This window comes from Macaca fascicularis, chromosome 6 (genome assembly GCF_037993035.2).
Source record: "Macaca fascicularis isolate 582-1 chromosome 6, T2T-MFA8v1.1".
Taxonomy (NCBI): Eukaryota; Metazoa; Chordata; class Mammalia; order Primates; family Cercopithecidae; genus Macaca; species Macaca fascicularis.
In genome coordinates, this window is record NC_088380.1 from 61,053,568 (window position 1) to 61,070,295 (window position 16,728).

General features: G+C 38.8%; 1 protein-coding gene and 1 long non-coding RNA gene across 7 annotated transcripts in view; one reads left to right on the top strand and one right to left on the bottom strand.

Moving 5' to 3' along the window:
* Nucleotides 1–16,728, top strand: part of LOC107129987 (uncharacterized) — a 31,849-nt gene that overhangs the window by 6,420 nt on the left and 8,701 nt on the right. Inside the window, exon 1 of one of the 2 annotated variants that reach the window (XR_012413666.1) lies at nt 3,250–3,382. The exons of the other annotated variant lie outside the window; for it this stretch is intronic. This is a non-coding gene — a long non-coding RNA (uncharacterized lncRNA). Of the gene's footprint in view, nt 1–3,249; nt 3,383–16,728 lie in introns of those variants that run through there. 2 annotated transcript variants of the gene reach the window in all.
* The window catches only part of SLC38A9 (solute carrier family 38 member 9), an 88,224-nt gene continuing 80,480 nt past the window's right edge, over nt 8,985–16,728 (bottom strand). For 4 of the 5 annotated variants that reach the window (XM_073993457.1, XM_065546275.1, XM_015451517.3 and 1 more), the window contains 3 exons: nt 16,535–16,683; nt 11,026–11,115; nt 8,985–9,785 (listed from right to left, as the gene is read on the bottom strand). In XM_073993457.1, coding sequence (XP_073849558.1) covers nt 9,620–9,785; nt 11,026–11,115; nt 16,535–16,683 — 405 coding nt within the window. In that variant the 3' untranslated portion in view covers nt 8,985–9,619. Of the gene's footprint in view, nt 9,786–11,025; nt 11,116–16,475; nt 16,684–16,728 lie in introns of all 5 variants that reach the window. The other variant, XR_001491401.4, reaches the window with a different exon arrangement.

Sequence of the window (16,728 nt, forward strand, 5' to 3'; positions counted from 1 at the left end):
TTACTCTACAATCCCAAATAGACTCTTTGGCGGCAGTAACTCTCCAAAACCACCAAGGCCTATAACCTCCTCACTGCTGAGAGAGGAGGACTCTGCACCTTCTTAGGGTAAGAGTGTTGCTTTTGCACTAACCAGTCAGGGATAGTATGAGACACAGCCCGGCGTTTACAGGAAAACGCTTCTAAAATCAGACAATGCATTTCAAACTCTTATACCAATCTCTGGAGTTGGGCAACACGGTTTCTCCCCTTTATAGGTCCCGTGACAGCCATCTTGCTATTACTCACCTTCGGGCCCTGTATTTTTAAGCTCCTTGTCAAATTTGTGTCCTCCAGGATCGAGCCCATCAAGCTACAGATGGTCTTACAAATGGAACCCTGAATGAGATCAACTCAAAACTTCTACCAAGGATCCCTGGATCTACACACTGGCCCTTTGACTGGCCTAGAGAGTTCCCCTCTGGAGGACACTAACACTGCAGTGCCACTTTTTCACGCCTATCCAGCAGGAAGTAGCTAGAGTGGTCATCGCCCAATTCCCAACAGTAGTTGGGGTGTCCTGTTTACAGGAAGGATTGAGGTAAAGCCAGCTGGACTTCTGGGTCAGGTGGGGACTTGAAGAACTTTCTGTGGCTAGCTAGAGGTTTGTAAAATGGACCAATCCGCACCCTGTAAAATGAACCAGTCAGTGCTCTGTAAAATGGACCAATCAGCAGGACATGGGTAGGGAGAAATAAGGAAATAAAAGCTGGCCACCCCAGCCAGCAGTGGCAACGCGCTCAGGTCCCCTTCCATGCTGTGGAAGCTTTGTTCTTTCACTCTTCACAGTAAATCTTGCTGCTGCTCACTCTTTGGGTTCATGCCACCTTTAAGAGCTGAACACTCACTGCAAAGGTCCGCAGCTTCATTCTTGAAGTCAGCAAGACCAAGAACCCACCAGAAGGAACCAACTCCGGATACAGGACTACAGACACATGCCACCATGCCTGGCAAATTTTTTAATTTTTAGGAGAGATGAGGTCTCAATATGTTGCCCAAGCTGGTCTTGAACTCCTGGGCTCAAGTGATCCTCCTGCCTTGGCCTCCCAAAGTGTTAGGATTACAGATGTGAGCCACCATGTGCAGCCCTGTGCCTATTTTTCTAGTGGGGCGCTGAAGGATTTTACAGAGAAGGGCATAATCAGTTTCATATTAATTAAAGATAGTTCTCGCAGCACTAGAAATGATGGCTCTATCTTTGCATTTCCAACTCTAGGCCAATGAGTAGAAGTTTATCGCATTGGGCTTTAATCTATCTGCAAAAAAGATTTTACATATAATATGGCACTGGGGAGTGATAAAATTATTTGAATCAAGTCTTAGTTTCCTCTTCTCAAGGAGTGTCATAAATTTCTAATTTAGTTTCTAAAAAAATCTTAACATTAATCCTTTAAAGTTGGGCACTTTAGTGCAGTAGAATTAGATCCTTTCTGGAACAAGGTGGAGTATAAAGAAATGTTGCCTTACTCTAATGTTGCTCTTGGTTGTTTGTTTTGTGCATCAAGAGCACTTAAACAGTTCCTCATTGCTAAGATAGACTAATACTAGTAACTCTTTGAAAATTAAACAGTTCTTTGAATTATTTATTATTGCTGAAAATATATTTTAAAAGACCCATACCCAGGTAAAAACTTTCCAATCTAAAAAAGAAAAATGTTTGATCTCAACCATTACTGAATTTGTATCCCATGCTATTTTGCTAAATCCAATTTAATTGTTCCAGAAATAAAAGCTTAGGTTTGGTAAAAGTTGCAGTTCTTAAAGGTAATGGAGAAACTCAGAGCTTGACATAATTAAACAAAGTGACTGAAACGTTTCCTCTTATTCCTCCTTCTAACATTCCTTCCAAATGCCCCTGCACAGAGTGATTTATGGATGTTTTGCCTTAAAGTTGCTGTCAAGGCTCCTCACTTGCATGGGCTCCTTTTCTTTTTTCTTTCTTTTTTTTTTTTTTTTTTTTTTTGAGATAGAGTCTCACTCTTGCTGCCCAGGCTGGAGTGCAGTGGTGCGATCTCGGCTCACTGCAACCTCCGCCTCTTGGGTTCAAGCGATTCTCCTGCCTCAGCTTCCTGAATACCCCTTTCACCAAGGATCTTTCTCACCTACCCTGAAGGTTCTCTGTAGGTAAGTTCTTGACTTAATGGGTTGACTGTAGCTATATTTCTACAAGTCTTCTTTTCCATGATTTATCTTAGACAGACATCTTTTTAGAAAAATCTGTTAAGCAAATAATAAAGTGTTGGAACCGAACTGTCGATTCCCTCCTGGGCAGGGGTGGCCGCGAAGGATCACCGACACGAGATTCACAGCAGAGAGTTATTTATTACTAGCGCGCTAGGGTCCCAAGCTCTAAGTTGGCCCTGGGACCCCGACTGCTTGTTACAGGCTGTTTATATAGGCAAACACAAGTTCAAACACAGCTTATGGCGCGAAATTCAAACAAAGCTTAAGGCGCAAAATGATTGGGTCTAGCTATGGCCTGAGCAAGGTGTCTTATGCTAATTGGTTAGAGCAGGACCTTATGAGGTTTTTTTCCTGGAGTTGTTGATTCCGGGAACTTCGAGGCAGGGTGGGACCCCCGGAATTGGCAGGGTGGGACCCCATGAGGTTGTTTCTCGGAATTGGCAGGGTGGGACCCTATCAGGGTGGGTCCCTATCAAGGCAGGGTGGGACCCTATCCAGAGCCACCTGGTGTTAATTTTTTCTATATGAGGCCTAGTTTCTAAGTTTTATGAGGCCTAATTTCAAAAGTAACAACATAAATGAGTCACTTAGAATCCCCCATAGTCATTCATGTTCATTCTGTGACCACATAACCTTATGTGATTATCATTAACCTAGGTTTTTTGTTGTCTTTTTTTTTTTTCGCTCTGTCACCCAAGCTGGAGTGCAGTGATACAATCACAGCTCACTGCAGCCTTGAACTCCCGGGCTCAAGCGATCTTCTCACTTTGGCCTCCTAAGTAGAGAGGACTACAGGCACATGTGTCACCATGCCTGGTTAACTTTATTATTTTTAGAGGCAGCATCTTGTCATGTTGCACAGGGTGGTCTCAAACTCCTGGCCTCAAGTGATCCTCCCACCTCAGCCTCCTGAGTACCTGGGATTACAAGTGCAAGCTACTGTACCCAGCTCTAGCTTTTTAAAAGCAGTTTTATTTTGATAAAAATGTTTCATTTTACAGAGATCTACTTACTGCAACATTGTCCTACATTCGTCTCTTCAGAACATGTGTATGATGTGACTACATCAGAGCATTCAGTTGAGACAGGCAGCAGGAAGGGGCAATAGCCTGGCATTTCGGTGACACCTGGAAGGATGACCCGGTTGTTGATGCTCAGAGGTTGGTGAGGAATATTAAAGTATCAGAGACACATCTGGCTTGTTCACCACTGTATGCTCAGTGCTTAGCATAAGGTCTGGCAACCAGTCAGTACTTAGTTACTGACTGAATGACTAATATTGAACCTGCTGACCGCAATTGTATTTTGTAATGGTTTTGGGGCTATGGAACAACATCCTAGATAATAGCAATTACCTTATTATTTTCCACAAAGAATTCCGACTAGTTAATTAATTGATTAAACAAGTGTATATTGAGTGCCTACTATGACCAAACATAATAGGATCACTTGGGATTGACAGAGCCAAAGGAGGAAAAATCTGGAGTGTGAGCAACTTCCCATCCCCATCCCAGGCCTGTACTTTATGGCCTGAGATAAATAAGAACGGCCAGGCACAGTGCCTCAGGCCTGTAATCCCAGCACTTTGTGAAGCCGAGTTGGGGCGGGTCACTTGAGGTCAGGAGTTCGAGAGAGACGAGCCTGGCCAACATGGCAAAACCCCGTCTCTACTGAAAACACAAAAATTAGCTGGGTGTGGTGGCTGGCGCCTGTTATCCCAGCTACTAGGGAGGCTGAAGCAGGAGAATTGCTTGAACTCCGGAGGTGGAGGTTGCAGTGAGCCGAGATTGCAGCACTCTACTCCAGCCTGGCAACAGAGTGAGACTCCATCTTCAAAAAGAATAGAGAAGTTGAAAAAGACATAGCCTTATTTTGTTTTTGCTGAAGAGCTGGAACATAAAGAAAAATAATACTGGGGAAGAAGTAATATTACTTAGAGAAGGCGGAAAATGAGAGCCCTCTGTTGGCTTAAGTGGCTCTGGAGGATTAGATCAAGCTCTTCCAGGAACTGGGCTCTACTTAACATTCATGGGAAATATTCTAGAGGGAGAGGTCACAACAGTACATTGTCCTAAAGAGATAGTCATTTTAGGTTTCAGTTAACATAATGTAAAATATGCCTTTCTTTAGGATCAGAACACTTTGGGGGGCTCCTTGGGGCCTGATGTGAGGCACAGGGGCAAAGTCACTTGAGAAGTTTGACCCTGCGAAAGATGGAACCCAGCTTCCTCCTGACCCCGGGGCCAGTGCTACCAGGCAATAACATTTCCCAGCAAAATGCAATTAAACAAAATCTCAGAGTTGTTTTCCTTCAAATTATCTTTGATTTAATTTCTTCTTTTATATAAAAGACAACAAATTACATTTCAGAGAATAATGTTTAGGTTATAAGGTTCCCATCAGAGCTGTTTCACAATACGTGTTTACATAATCTGAAGTGAAGGCGGCAGTGGACTGTAAAACCGGCCAGCCAGGCCAGTTTGTGTGCATGTGGGGGATTGATTTCACTTTGGATCACAAACTAATGTAACATTCTATTGTTTAGGTGTCGACTAGATTTGGATTTGGTTTTGGATATTTGAATGGGGATGAAATTGAGTTTAAAAAAACCCAAAAAACAGCACCACCACATTCTAAAAAGCAATTAAGTCAGTGCTTTGTAAAGAAAACATACAATATCAATATTTTCTGCTGTTATCAATGAGTTCAAACATTTGACACTTTGAATACTGATATTTAAATAAGTCAAATCTTTGGTGAGAAAAATTTATACATTTTTCTGTTTGCATCACCCAATGTGTTACTAATTATTTGCCCTATTAATCCATTGTGTTTTGCTGTCCACGATTAACAGAATAACGCAATGTGTTCAAAATGCAAAGAGAATAAATAGCATACAGAAGCATTAAACAAGTCGTAGAAAACTTATCTTAGAGGAAATTCACCAAACTAAAAGCAAATACATTTAACCTGTATGATCGTATTTGCTAGTGAAGGTACCAAATATTAAATTTTGGACACTTATTAGGAGAAACCTGAAAATGGGTCCTTGCTGCTTGACCACTCGGCTTCTTTTATCAACCCTCCTCGAGGCTCCCAATGGAAAGGGATCTGTTTCTCTAATAGCCCTCAGCATAAATTGCCTTGCATCATAATTAGGTACACAGTTCCTTTACTAGATTAAAAGTTCATTTCAGATATGAATGATGTCTTATACATCTTTATCTCCTCCAAAGCACTGGACAGAAAAGTCTTTTACTTCTATAGTTAGTAGCTGCATTGCATTTGCAAAATATACTTAATATACTTAATATAAAATATTTCCCTTTAATATAGTCCCCTTTTATGAATAAATTTATTCCTTACGCCAAAGCATTTTTTGGGTGTGATGATAAAATTGATTTTGGATATCACCCACAGGTGTCAAACTTAATTTTCTTTGTCCTTTCTGACTATTAGCATACCTCATATTCATATATAGAATTTCTAAGGAAGACCCCTCTAAATAATCCATATTTTATTTTATAATATCCTCAGTTGTGTGTTAAGCTAAATTCAAAAGTTAAGCATGAGAGCAAAAAGTGAAAGAAATTCAATTAGAAAATTCAAAGAGATGACAGTAGACAAAGAAGGTCTAAAATTAGTTGTGATATGAATGACTTCATATCTCATCATTCTAATGTGTGGGCCAGGATATACACACTGACAAAGAGTTCTCTGACCAAGCCAAATAATAGGCCGAAAGAGTTGATCTCATGAAAAGAAACTTAAGAAGGCAAAGTCACTCAGCATAAGTCTAATACAATATTTTAGAAGTTCTAAATTATCAAGTCTTTTTTTCTTTTTTTTTGAGATGGAGTTTCATTCTTGTTGCCCAGACTGGAGTGCAATGGCGCGATCTTGGCTCACTGCAACCTCTGCCTCCCGGGTTCAAGTGATTCTTCTGCCTCAGCCTTCTGAGTACCTGGGATTATAGGCACACGCCACCACACCCGGCTAATTTTGTATTTACTATAGAGACAGGGGTTTCTCCATGTTAGTCAGGCTGGTCTCAAACTCCCGACCTCAGGTGATCTGCCCGCCTCAGCCTCCCAAAGTGCTGGGATTACAGGTGTGAGCTATGATACCCAGCCAATTTTTTTTTAATTTAATCAAAAAAGTTGTTTTTTTGAGACAGGGTCTTATTCTGTTGCTCAGGCTGGAGTGCAGCGGCACAATCAGGGCTCACTGATCTCCTGGGCTCAAGCAATCCTCTCACTTCAGCCTCCTGGGTACCTGGAACTATAGCTGCATGACACTGTGCCCAGTTAATTTTTTTATTTTTTATTTTTTGTAGAGACAGAGTCTCATTATGTTGTCCTGGCTGGTCTTGAACTCCTGGGCTCAAGTGATCCTCCCACCCCAGTCTTCCAAGAGCTGGGATCACAGGCGTGAACCACTGTGCCCACATCAAGCAAGTCTTCGTTTTGTTTTGTTTTTGAGATGTTTTGCTCTTGTTACCCAGGCTGGAGTGCAGTGGCGCAATCTCAGCTCACTGCAACCTCCACCTCCTGGGTTCAAGAGATTCTCCTGCCTCAGCCTCCCAAAGTGCTGGGATTACAGGCATGAGCCACCATGCCTGGCCTCACATCAAGTCTTTTAAAGAAAACAATAGCAAAGATTCACATTACCTTTTAGTTTAGTAAATACCACATTCATTGTCATATTCATTTAGTTCATTAAATGGACAAAAATACATCAAATCTTTTTTTTCATGTGTTAAAACATTCAAATACATTATCAAAAAGCAGCAATGAAAACTCTGTCTCCATCTCCCAAAGAACTGGGATGACAGGCATGAGCCACAGTGCCCAGCCCTGTTTCTAAAGTTTTTAAAGAGAAGGAAGGTGACTGGCGATAAGCTGGGATTGAACCTAGATCACTCACAGTGCTGTCTAGCTTTTGAATCCTATGTCTCTTAACGGAGTAAGATTCTGAAATCATAAAGATTCAGGGGCTCTCAAGCACAGACAGGCACTTTCTCCATTCATTATACTCCTTTTCTAAGAGAAATTAACACAGTGATCTGATACCTACTGCAGAATTTTTCAATTAACCAAACTCCTACTACCAGCAATTTATGTGAACAAAAACTTTTGAGACTATTTCCATCAGTATAACTATGTTCAAAAGGCTATTATTAACAGCTGTGAATTAAGGTTTGTGGTGATGAAATAACATCTGAGATTGATAATATTTCAGTGGAAAAGAAAAAAAAAGATAGGTGAAGCAAATACAGCCAAGTTTTATAATTACTAAATCTAGGGGATAGGCATTGTAGGGTTCACCGTATTACTCCATATTACTTTTGTGTGGGCTTGAGATTTTCAGAATGAGACTTTTTATTAACACAAAAGAGCTTTCAGAAATACGGTTCATCATTAATATAGGTCTATGGCTTTATGAATAGGACAGAAAGCTTTGCTGAAAGAAACTAAGGCTGATCTTGAATCTGGGCTCCTTACTAGGTTTACAAAAACCATTTTTCTTTTTCAAAGGAAGGAAATAACACAAATCCATACACTATCCTGAGAGGCGAACATACAATAGATTTTTAGACTTTAGCTTAAAATTAGAGAAATCTAGTTTTTTCAGAAAAAACATCACCATGTCGTATCCTGACCTGGACACAGAGGCTGTATTACTTGGAAAACGTGAATGTGGATTCTAGTTTAGCTTTTAGTTCAGAAGAAAAAGGAAGAGTGTCAATTCCAAGGATACAGATTCCTTAATCCTTTTCTCAGATTTAAGGAGTTTTTCTTACAGGGATTTAACTCTGTACTGTCCAAAGTGTGAACCAGAGCAACTCCCGTCTTGAATAGGAGTTAGGTAAAATGAGGCTGAGACCTGCCGGGCTGCATTCCCAGGTGGTTAAGGCATTCTAGGTCACAGGGTAAGATAGGAGGAGGTCAGCACAAGATTCACGTCATAAAGATCTTGCTGATGATAAAACAGGTTGCAGTAAAGAAGTCAGCTAAAACCCACCAAAACCAAGATAGCAATGAGGGTGACCTCTGGTCGTTCTCACTGCTACACTCCCAGCAGCGCCATGACGGTTTACAAATGCCATGGCACTGTCAGGAAGTTAGCCTATATGGTCTAACAGGGGGAGGCACAAATAGTCTACCCCTTGATTAGCATATCACCAAGAAATAACCATAAAAATGGGCAGCCAGCAGCCCTCGGGGCTGCTTTGTCTATGCAGTAGCCATTCTTTTATTCCTTTACTTTCCTAATAAACTTGCTTTCACTTTACTCTATGGACTTGCCCGGAATTCTTTCTTGCGCAAGATCAAGAACTTTCTCTCACGGTCTGGATCAGGACCTCTTTCCTGTAATAGTACTGCCAGTTACAGACGTAAGCAGATGGAGGTCTCTTTCTGAAGGTCATACCTCCAACAAAATCAATCCTTTTTTGTGGTGCAGAAACCAGTCTACCCCCAGAGGACACAAAATATGCTGGGCTGAGGCCTCTTCCTTCCTGGCCCCTTTTCTGTTTGCCTTCTCCCCTGTGGGCCTCTCAGGCTCCTCTCTGCCATGCTTTCTCCACTGGGTCTGTCATGACAGCCTACGCTGGGATCTCAGGGATCCAAAAAGCAAAAGCACCCCCTGGGTCTATGGGGACAACCATTCTTGTTCCTATGCAAAATCTGGCTTGGGGAACTGTAATTTCGATCTAAGTCACTGGTACTGGATTAGAAATAAAAGAGTCAGACAGCAACAAACTCTACTACTTTGTTTATTTTGTATACATTTCATGATCCTGGGGATTACATTGACATTACTTTTGTCTCTACTTTTTCTTCAAATAGAGATTAAGACTCAGCTAAAAATGTACTTTATTAACACTGATGCTATGAAAACTTCTTTTTAAAAATGAGGTATTTGGTTTACTGTCCCAAACAGTAGAGGTTTGGGCAAACTGCAGAAATGGTCTAGTAAGTAAGAAAATGAAAGTGAATACACTGAAACATAAAACAGAAGCAGGATTTGGCAATATGCTGCTCTGACACCCTGAGAATTTTTACTGCAGGCAAAATAAATCCACCACCTTTTATCTCTAAAAGCAAAACCCAGCATGATTTCTTCCTAGGGCATACATTTCTATTCAGAAAAGACCACAGAATAAAGAGGTGAGTTAATATGAGAAAGGTAAAGACAATAAGATCATTCTTTTTGCCCCTTTCCCCACCCCAATAAAAACATACTTATTAAGGGGCCACTATTTCCCTTGCTTTCAAATTATCTTAGAAAATATTTAGAATTACACAACAGCAGCATTTACAAGTGAATTTATATAGAACTGTTGTCAAGGCTCAAAATATCATGAGAGCTCTTGAAAAAACAGTTGAGGTATTTCACATAAAAAACTGAACAATCAGGTTAGCCACACCTAAAATGATGATGAAAACGTGAAAGACTAATTTAGGCCATGTCAGACGCTCTTCTTGGTGGAGGGATATTATATAGATGAGAGATGGGTATATGAATACAAAGGCCAGGCCACACGCTGCTCCTGAATATCTGCAAAATAAAAGCTTTTGGGGTTAATATTCATCTTGCACTTTGCTTTTTTCTGATTTACAATTAAGGTAAACAGAGTACAATTTAAATTCTCCTCAGTCTGATAGCTCAACAAAAATTAGTTTTGATTCATTTGTTGTTGACATAAAACATCTGGGTTTAAAACTTACTTTACTTGCTAAGTTAATATAAAATATGATTTCTTGCTCATCTTTATAGCATCAGATTGACAAAGACTTTTTATTCATCCCTCAAATCTCTGTAGTTCCTCTGTGTTTGGGTGATTGTGGCTACTTCCTCAGAAACATCTGGAGTTAGGCCTCCTATCTTTGATCTTTTATAAACTAATTACTCATTCTCAGTTTTTGAGGGACTGTTAGCATCCCCATTTAAGTATGAGAACAGATAAATGCTACCATGGCATTCAGCATGAATATGAAAGATAATAGCAAAAATACTTAAACATGAGACTGTCACAGAGAAATATGCACTTTCTTCTCCTTTTCTCTATACTTAGGTTTTCTTGAGGAACAGTTAAATAGGAACTTGTAAGCCCATTATATTCAATAAGCAACAGGCTAACAATCTCCTCCTCTTGTTCCTTGTTACTTTCTTAGGTAAGAGTGTTCCAAAAAAAATGACTCACTCCTGCTGTCTATAGTAAGAGAAATGAGATCATTCTAAATCCCAATTTCCCATGAGCATTTGAGGTACAACTTTATTCCTACTCTATTCATCCTGTCACGTTTTTAGGAAAAGGATATTAAAGAAAGCCATCTAGGGTCTAAACTCTTACTTAAACTCTTACTTTTTGACTACAAATGACATTGAAATATATTTTTGAGTAGAAATGGATTAAGGAACTTAGAATGGATTAAGGAAGCTTTGACAAATAAAGGACCTCCCAGGTACTCCCACAAAGTTATACATATATTAAAAATGACTTTTTATTTTGGATATAGAGAGGAAATAAAGTGGAAGATGATGAGAAAAAGAAAAAGAAAATGATGCCTGAGGCTAAGGGATAATGGGGCTTCTAGAATGAGTTCCTCACTAGAACAAACAGAAATGGAAGATAATGAGCATCTTAACTGATACCAAGGGGCTGTATTTGAATATTACTAGTTTTAAATACTCACAGGAATTTCATACAATTAAATTAAAACAACGACAACAACAGGAAAAGCCTAAAACTAAAGACCAATATATGTAAGGGCACCATTCCTTTACAAGGCAGTACCTTATGATCCCTCCTATGTTTGGGTAGAAACAGGCCATGATCACTCCAGCTCCCACAATAATTAGATTAAGAATCAGCACGTGGAAAATGCTAGAAGTTGAGAAGAAAGTTTGGAGGAAAGAAAAAATACAAAAATAGGCAAATTATAACGACTAATATGAGAATACAGTTCATTCTTAACATCATTAAAATAAATATGTCTTAAGCTCGATAAAATCACAGCAAAAATAGAAGGCAACAGTAGTCCTCAATTTTGGTAATGAGAAAGTGAAATTAGCTCTTTTGTGGAATTACACTGGTTAAATTTTGTAGAAGCACACTGGTAATGTGTATCAGAATTCACATTCTTTGATCTATGATTCCATTTGGAATATCTTAAGAAAATAATCCAAACAATGAAAATGCTATGAATATCAAGATATTTATGAAAAAACAGAAGAATCCTGGACACAGCAAGGCAACAATTTACTTGACAGAATATGTTGAAAATTATTTAAAATAACTTATCATTATTACCTTGTCAGGTAAAATACTATCTAGGCAATTCAGAAAAAAAGTCAGCGAGGTTTTCACTACACAAGAAAACACCAAAAACGTTTGAAAAAAAGATCAGAAGGATATACACTGAGAAGGCAGTAGTGATTTTTTTACAATTTGGGGTTTTGGATAACATTCCCTCTTTTCTATATTTAACAAACTTTTCATAAAGTGTTCAAATTACTTTTATATTAAAAGCATTATATTAAAGGGAAAGACAAAATGGGCAGGTTTTTATTTTCCAGATTTAACCACTTAAAGAAAGTGGTCATACCTCATACTTAAAGCATAAAGAAAGAACTTAAAGTTACTCACTACCATCAACAGAATATTTACTAAATACTTTAACTAGATATTAACAATTCAAGGTTTAGGAATCAATTTTGGACACAAACAAAAATAATGTAGATGAAAATTTGATGCTGAAGAAATAACTCCATTTCCCCTGAAAATGATTCTCAAAAGCCAAATGTACACATCAAAGCAACTCTTTGGGCCCAAGTTATCAGAGGTTAATTAATCCCAGATAAAGATTACAGAGAGAATTAAAAACAAAGAAAATTATTTATATAAATAAGTGGTTAGTCATATACCCTGATGAATTAGAAAGATATTAGGCTTACAGATCTTATTGTTTACCCAGAAACTCTAACCTTAAAATTGCTTCAGAGCTTTGAGGTATTGGCTGGGCCTTTGTTATTTCTGTATTATAAAAGGAAACAACTTTGTATACATAGAGGGAGGCAGTTGTACTCATCTGTATTCCTTTTCTAAAATTTTATTAATTATTACTATTTTTTTAAGAGACGGGGTCTTGCTCCGTCATCCAGCCTGCAGTGCAGTGGGGCAATCATGGCTCACTGAAGCCTTGAACTTCTGGACTCAAACCATCTTCCTGAATACCTGGGACCACAGGCATGTGTCACCATGCCCAGCTAACACCCATGTTTTCCATACTGTATTCTTTACTGCCAAACACTCTCCAAAGAATAAACAAGGTCCTCGATAAAGGAGTAGAACATTAATTTTGCTAAATCTCATGTTTGAATACACAATCTTTCAAATATTCTATGTGATCAAATAGGAAGGTCATAATAAAGCACATCTACTGTGTACTGCAGTACAGTACACTGGAAGTCCTGAGGAAAAGTACTTGTGTGGCTGAGCTGAGGAGGACCTAGCTGTTTTGCCTACCAAATGCTTTTTATACTTGAATTGCAGTCAAACTATGGTCATTCAAACTCAGGTGTTGGACAGGTATTTTCCAGAAAATGAATGATATAAGCTTGTCACTGCAAGGAAAACAACTCGCAGTATTTGTTGCCAAAGATAAAATTAAAGTTTTCAAATAAAAACTAGAATTTTGGAAAACTTGTATTTGCTACCCTGAGCTTGACAATGTTTAAAGGCTCTTATGATGAAATTAGTGATAGTATTAATGAAATTGGGTTTTGATATTGTAAAATGAAGTGTGTCAACATTTGGAAGATCCACAGAACTCAGTGAACCAATATTTTCCAAATGATCAAACAGATGTTACAAAATCATGCATGCGTAAAAGATCCAAAGTGCACGATAGACCAGTTGGTTTTAATGTCAACAAGTTTCAGATTCCACATTGCAACTCATAAGAAGCTACCACTTGTCAGGTTTTGGCACAGTATCAAAGAAGAATATCCAGAAATATATGAAAAGGCTATTAAAAGTACTCTTTCTTTTTCCAACTATCTATGTGAGGCTGGATTTTCTTCACAAATCTAAATGAAAACAGCATATTATAACATGGAATGCAGAAGTAGAGAGGAGAATCCAATTGTCTACTAGTAAAGCAGAAATTAGAGTTTTGCAAATGTAAATTAAAGTTTTGTTTTTTTTTTTTTTTTTTTTTTTTTGAGATGGAGTCTTGCTATGTCACCCCGGCTGGAGTGCAGTGGTGCCATCTTGGCTCACTGCAACCTCCGCCTCCCAGGTTCAAGCAATTCTCCTGCCTCAGCCTCCCAAGTACCTGGGATTATAGGTGCCTGCCACCACGCCAGGCTAATTTTTGTATTTTCAGTAAAGCTGGGGTTTCACCATGGTGGCCAGGATGGTCTCCATCCCCTGACCTCATGATCCACCTGCCTCGGCCTCCCAAAGTGCTTGGATTACAGGTGTGAGCCACCACGCACGGCCAAATTAAAAATTTTTTGAAAGCAGTTATTTTTATTTTTTTTTAATTTTAATGATGGTGGGTACATAGTAGGTGTTTATATTTATGGGGTACATGAGATGTTTTCATACAGGCATGTAATACATAATAATCACATCATGGAGACTGGGGTATCCAAGCCCCAAAAGTGGTTTTTTACAAAAATGTTACTTAACAAGTAATGGTTTTATTATTGATTTTAAAGAAATTAAAAATACTTTGCTGGGTATGGTGGCTCATGCCTGTAATACCAGCACTTTGGGAGGCCGAGGCGGGCAGATCACCTGAGGTCAGGAGTTCAAGATCAGCCTGCCCAACATGGCGAAACGCCATCTTTACTAAAAATACAAAAAATTAGCCAGGCATGGTGGTGGGTGCCTGTAATCTCAGATACTTGGGAGGCTGAGGCACGAGAATTGCTTGAACCCAGGAGGCAGGGGTTGCAGTCAGCCGAGATGCACCACTGTACTCTAGTCTGGGCAACAAGAGTGAAACTCCATCTCAAAAAAACCAAAAACAAAACAAAACAAACCTAAATTCTATTTTTTAATATTTAAATGCTGATACCTATACCTGCATAAACTAAAGCTCCTGGAGTCGTCCATACATTTTTAAGAGCATAAAGGGTCCTGAGACCAAAAATTATGCTCCAAAGTATGCACACTCTATAGAGTACTTATAACTGTTGGATAAATGAAAATGACAGTGTGTTCTTGGTGGCAGGGGAAGAACTGTAATGTGAAAACAAAAGGGAAATCTCTGACTTTTTCCAAGAAGAAAAAACATTCTTATAAAGACAGCCACAATTCTGCAAAATAATGGCAGAAAACAGGAATAATGTATTTGCTTAGCATTTTTTCATCTATGACTTCACTGTATTTATTTTCTTCGATGAATATAAATACAGTAGAGTAGAAACACAATCAGAGGCTTACACTTACTAAGCTCCAATCTTCTGGATAATAATATTAGAACTATAGCTGCTGCTATACTTATCAGTGCTTGAACCTGGTAACTCTTGACTTTTGCTTTGTTTTGAAACCAACATATTTATGGCGAAAATTATTTACTGAAGAAGCAGACTACATTAGTTCATTTTAAACAAGAACTGATTAAGACCACTTGTTTAGTTGGTTACTGTAAATGCAATTTTTTTTCAAATTTTATTTAAAATTTTTATTTCTTTAAAAGAACTTATTCCTAATAAAAGTGGATTAGGTTCTTTTCACTAGGATGAACCTATAATAAGACTTAATGTAAGAGTAGGAGTTAGCCAAGAGTTCACAAGAAGACTGCTGGGAAACTCTGAAATGACATATAGAAATTTCTCTTGGATGAGGGTAACCAGCTTTGAACAGATTTTCAAAAGAACTCACAACTCCTTCATCCCCAATAAGAGGTTAACAATTATAGCAGTAATTTAAACTTGTTATATATCAAATAAAAATTAATTATATATCTGACCTTCAATTCTTAACAATTGATCATTTATGTAAAACTGCATAAATGTTAATGAATATAAAAGTAAGGATTGTTGGGCTCAGAAAACCATACCCCAAAATGAAAGCCTTAGAAACAAAAGTTTTTCTCTGACCTTCTGAATCTCAGTCCCATTCTCCCGAAGCTAGCTTAGAAACTAGAATCCCTCTTCCCCAACGTGGAAACGAAAACATTTTCCCTCAAGTTGGCCATAAAACCTAAAAATATCACTCGAATTTCCCTCTATTTCTGTGTAAAAACTAGCCATAAAGAAATGATCTGACCTGTCTTGTTTGACTGCAGGTCATAAGACTCCCATAACAGAGGGGGTCCTGCCCCAGACTCAAATAAAAAAACATATGCTCAGAGAGGCTAAGAATCTAGACAGAGGGGCCTTGCTGGGTTTCCCCACTCAGTCTATTAGCATTAGACATGGCTGTTCACATAAACGTAATCATAAAAATGGACAATTTCCCCTGTATCTTTGGATCTTCTTTCTAAAGGCTCCCATGTAACATAAAACCACATTCAAATACATTTATATGCCTTTTCTCCGCTTTTTTTTTTCTTTTGGAGACAGGGTCTCATTGTATCACCCAGAGCAGTGGCGTGATCTCAGCTCACTGCAGCCCCTATCTCCCGGGCTCAAACGATCCTCCTCCTCCTACCTCAGCCTCCTGAGTAACTGGGACTACAAGCATGCCCACCATGCTCAGCTAATTTTTAAAAATTTTGTAGAGATGGAGTTTCACTATGTTGCCCAGGTTGGTCTTGAACTCCTGGGCTCAAGTGATCCACCCACCTTGGCCTCTAAAAGTGCTAGGATTACCGGCATGAGCCACTGAGCCTGGCCCTTTTTGCCTATGAATCTGCCTTTTGTCAGTCATTTTCAACAAACCTTCAGAGGGCAAAGGGTAAGTTTTCCCTTGGTCCTGATAGCTTCAATGACCAATAATTAAAATAAAAGTGTTGCTTCTCATTAGCTACACATTGCCAACATAGGTACTATACATTATAAACTTCTTGACAACATGTAAATCAATAGCAATTAAATAATAAGATAAATATAAGTGGTATCAGAGCTAATTAACTATACTGGAAGGAACGAACTTTAAATCATTTTAGACAAGGGAGTGGCTTCTATTTTTAAAGCTCTTCAGGGAAGAGGACACCAATGATCTATCTTTAGTCACCACTTTCATTAGGCATTTTTATAGCAAAAGGATCAGTCACACTTTAAACTGACCTGCTTGCACAGTCATTTGTTGCTTGGCACATCTTGCTGGTCAAGAGAAGAGCCCTTACCTAGGATAAATGTCACCGAAGATATGGCCCAAAAGCTGGACACGAGCCAGGTAGCCTAAGAGTGGGTATACAGTCATCATCTGGAACAGCAGGAATATCCTTGCAATGAAGGACAGGGTGTCACTGCTAGGGAAGTTGTCTAAAAAATTCTAATCCAAGAAAGATAATGAGGGCATGTTAAAAATCAAATTCAG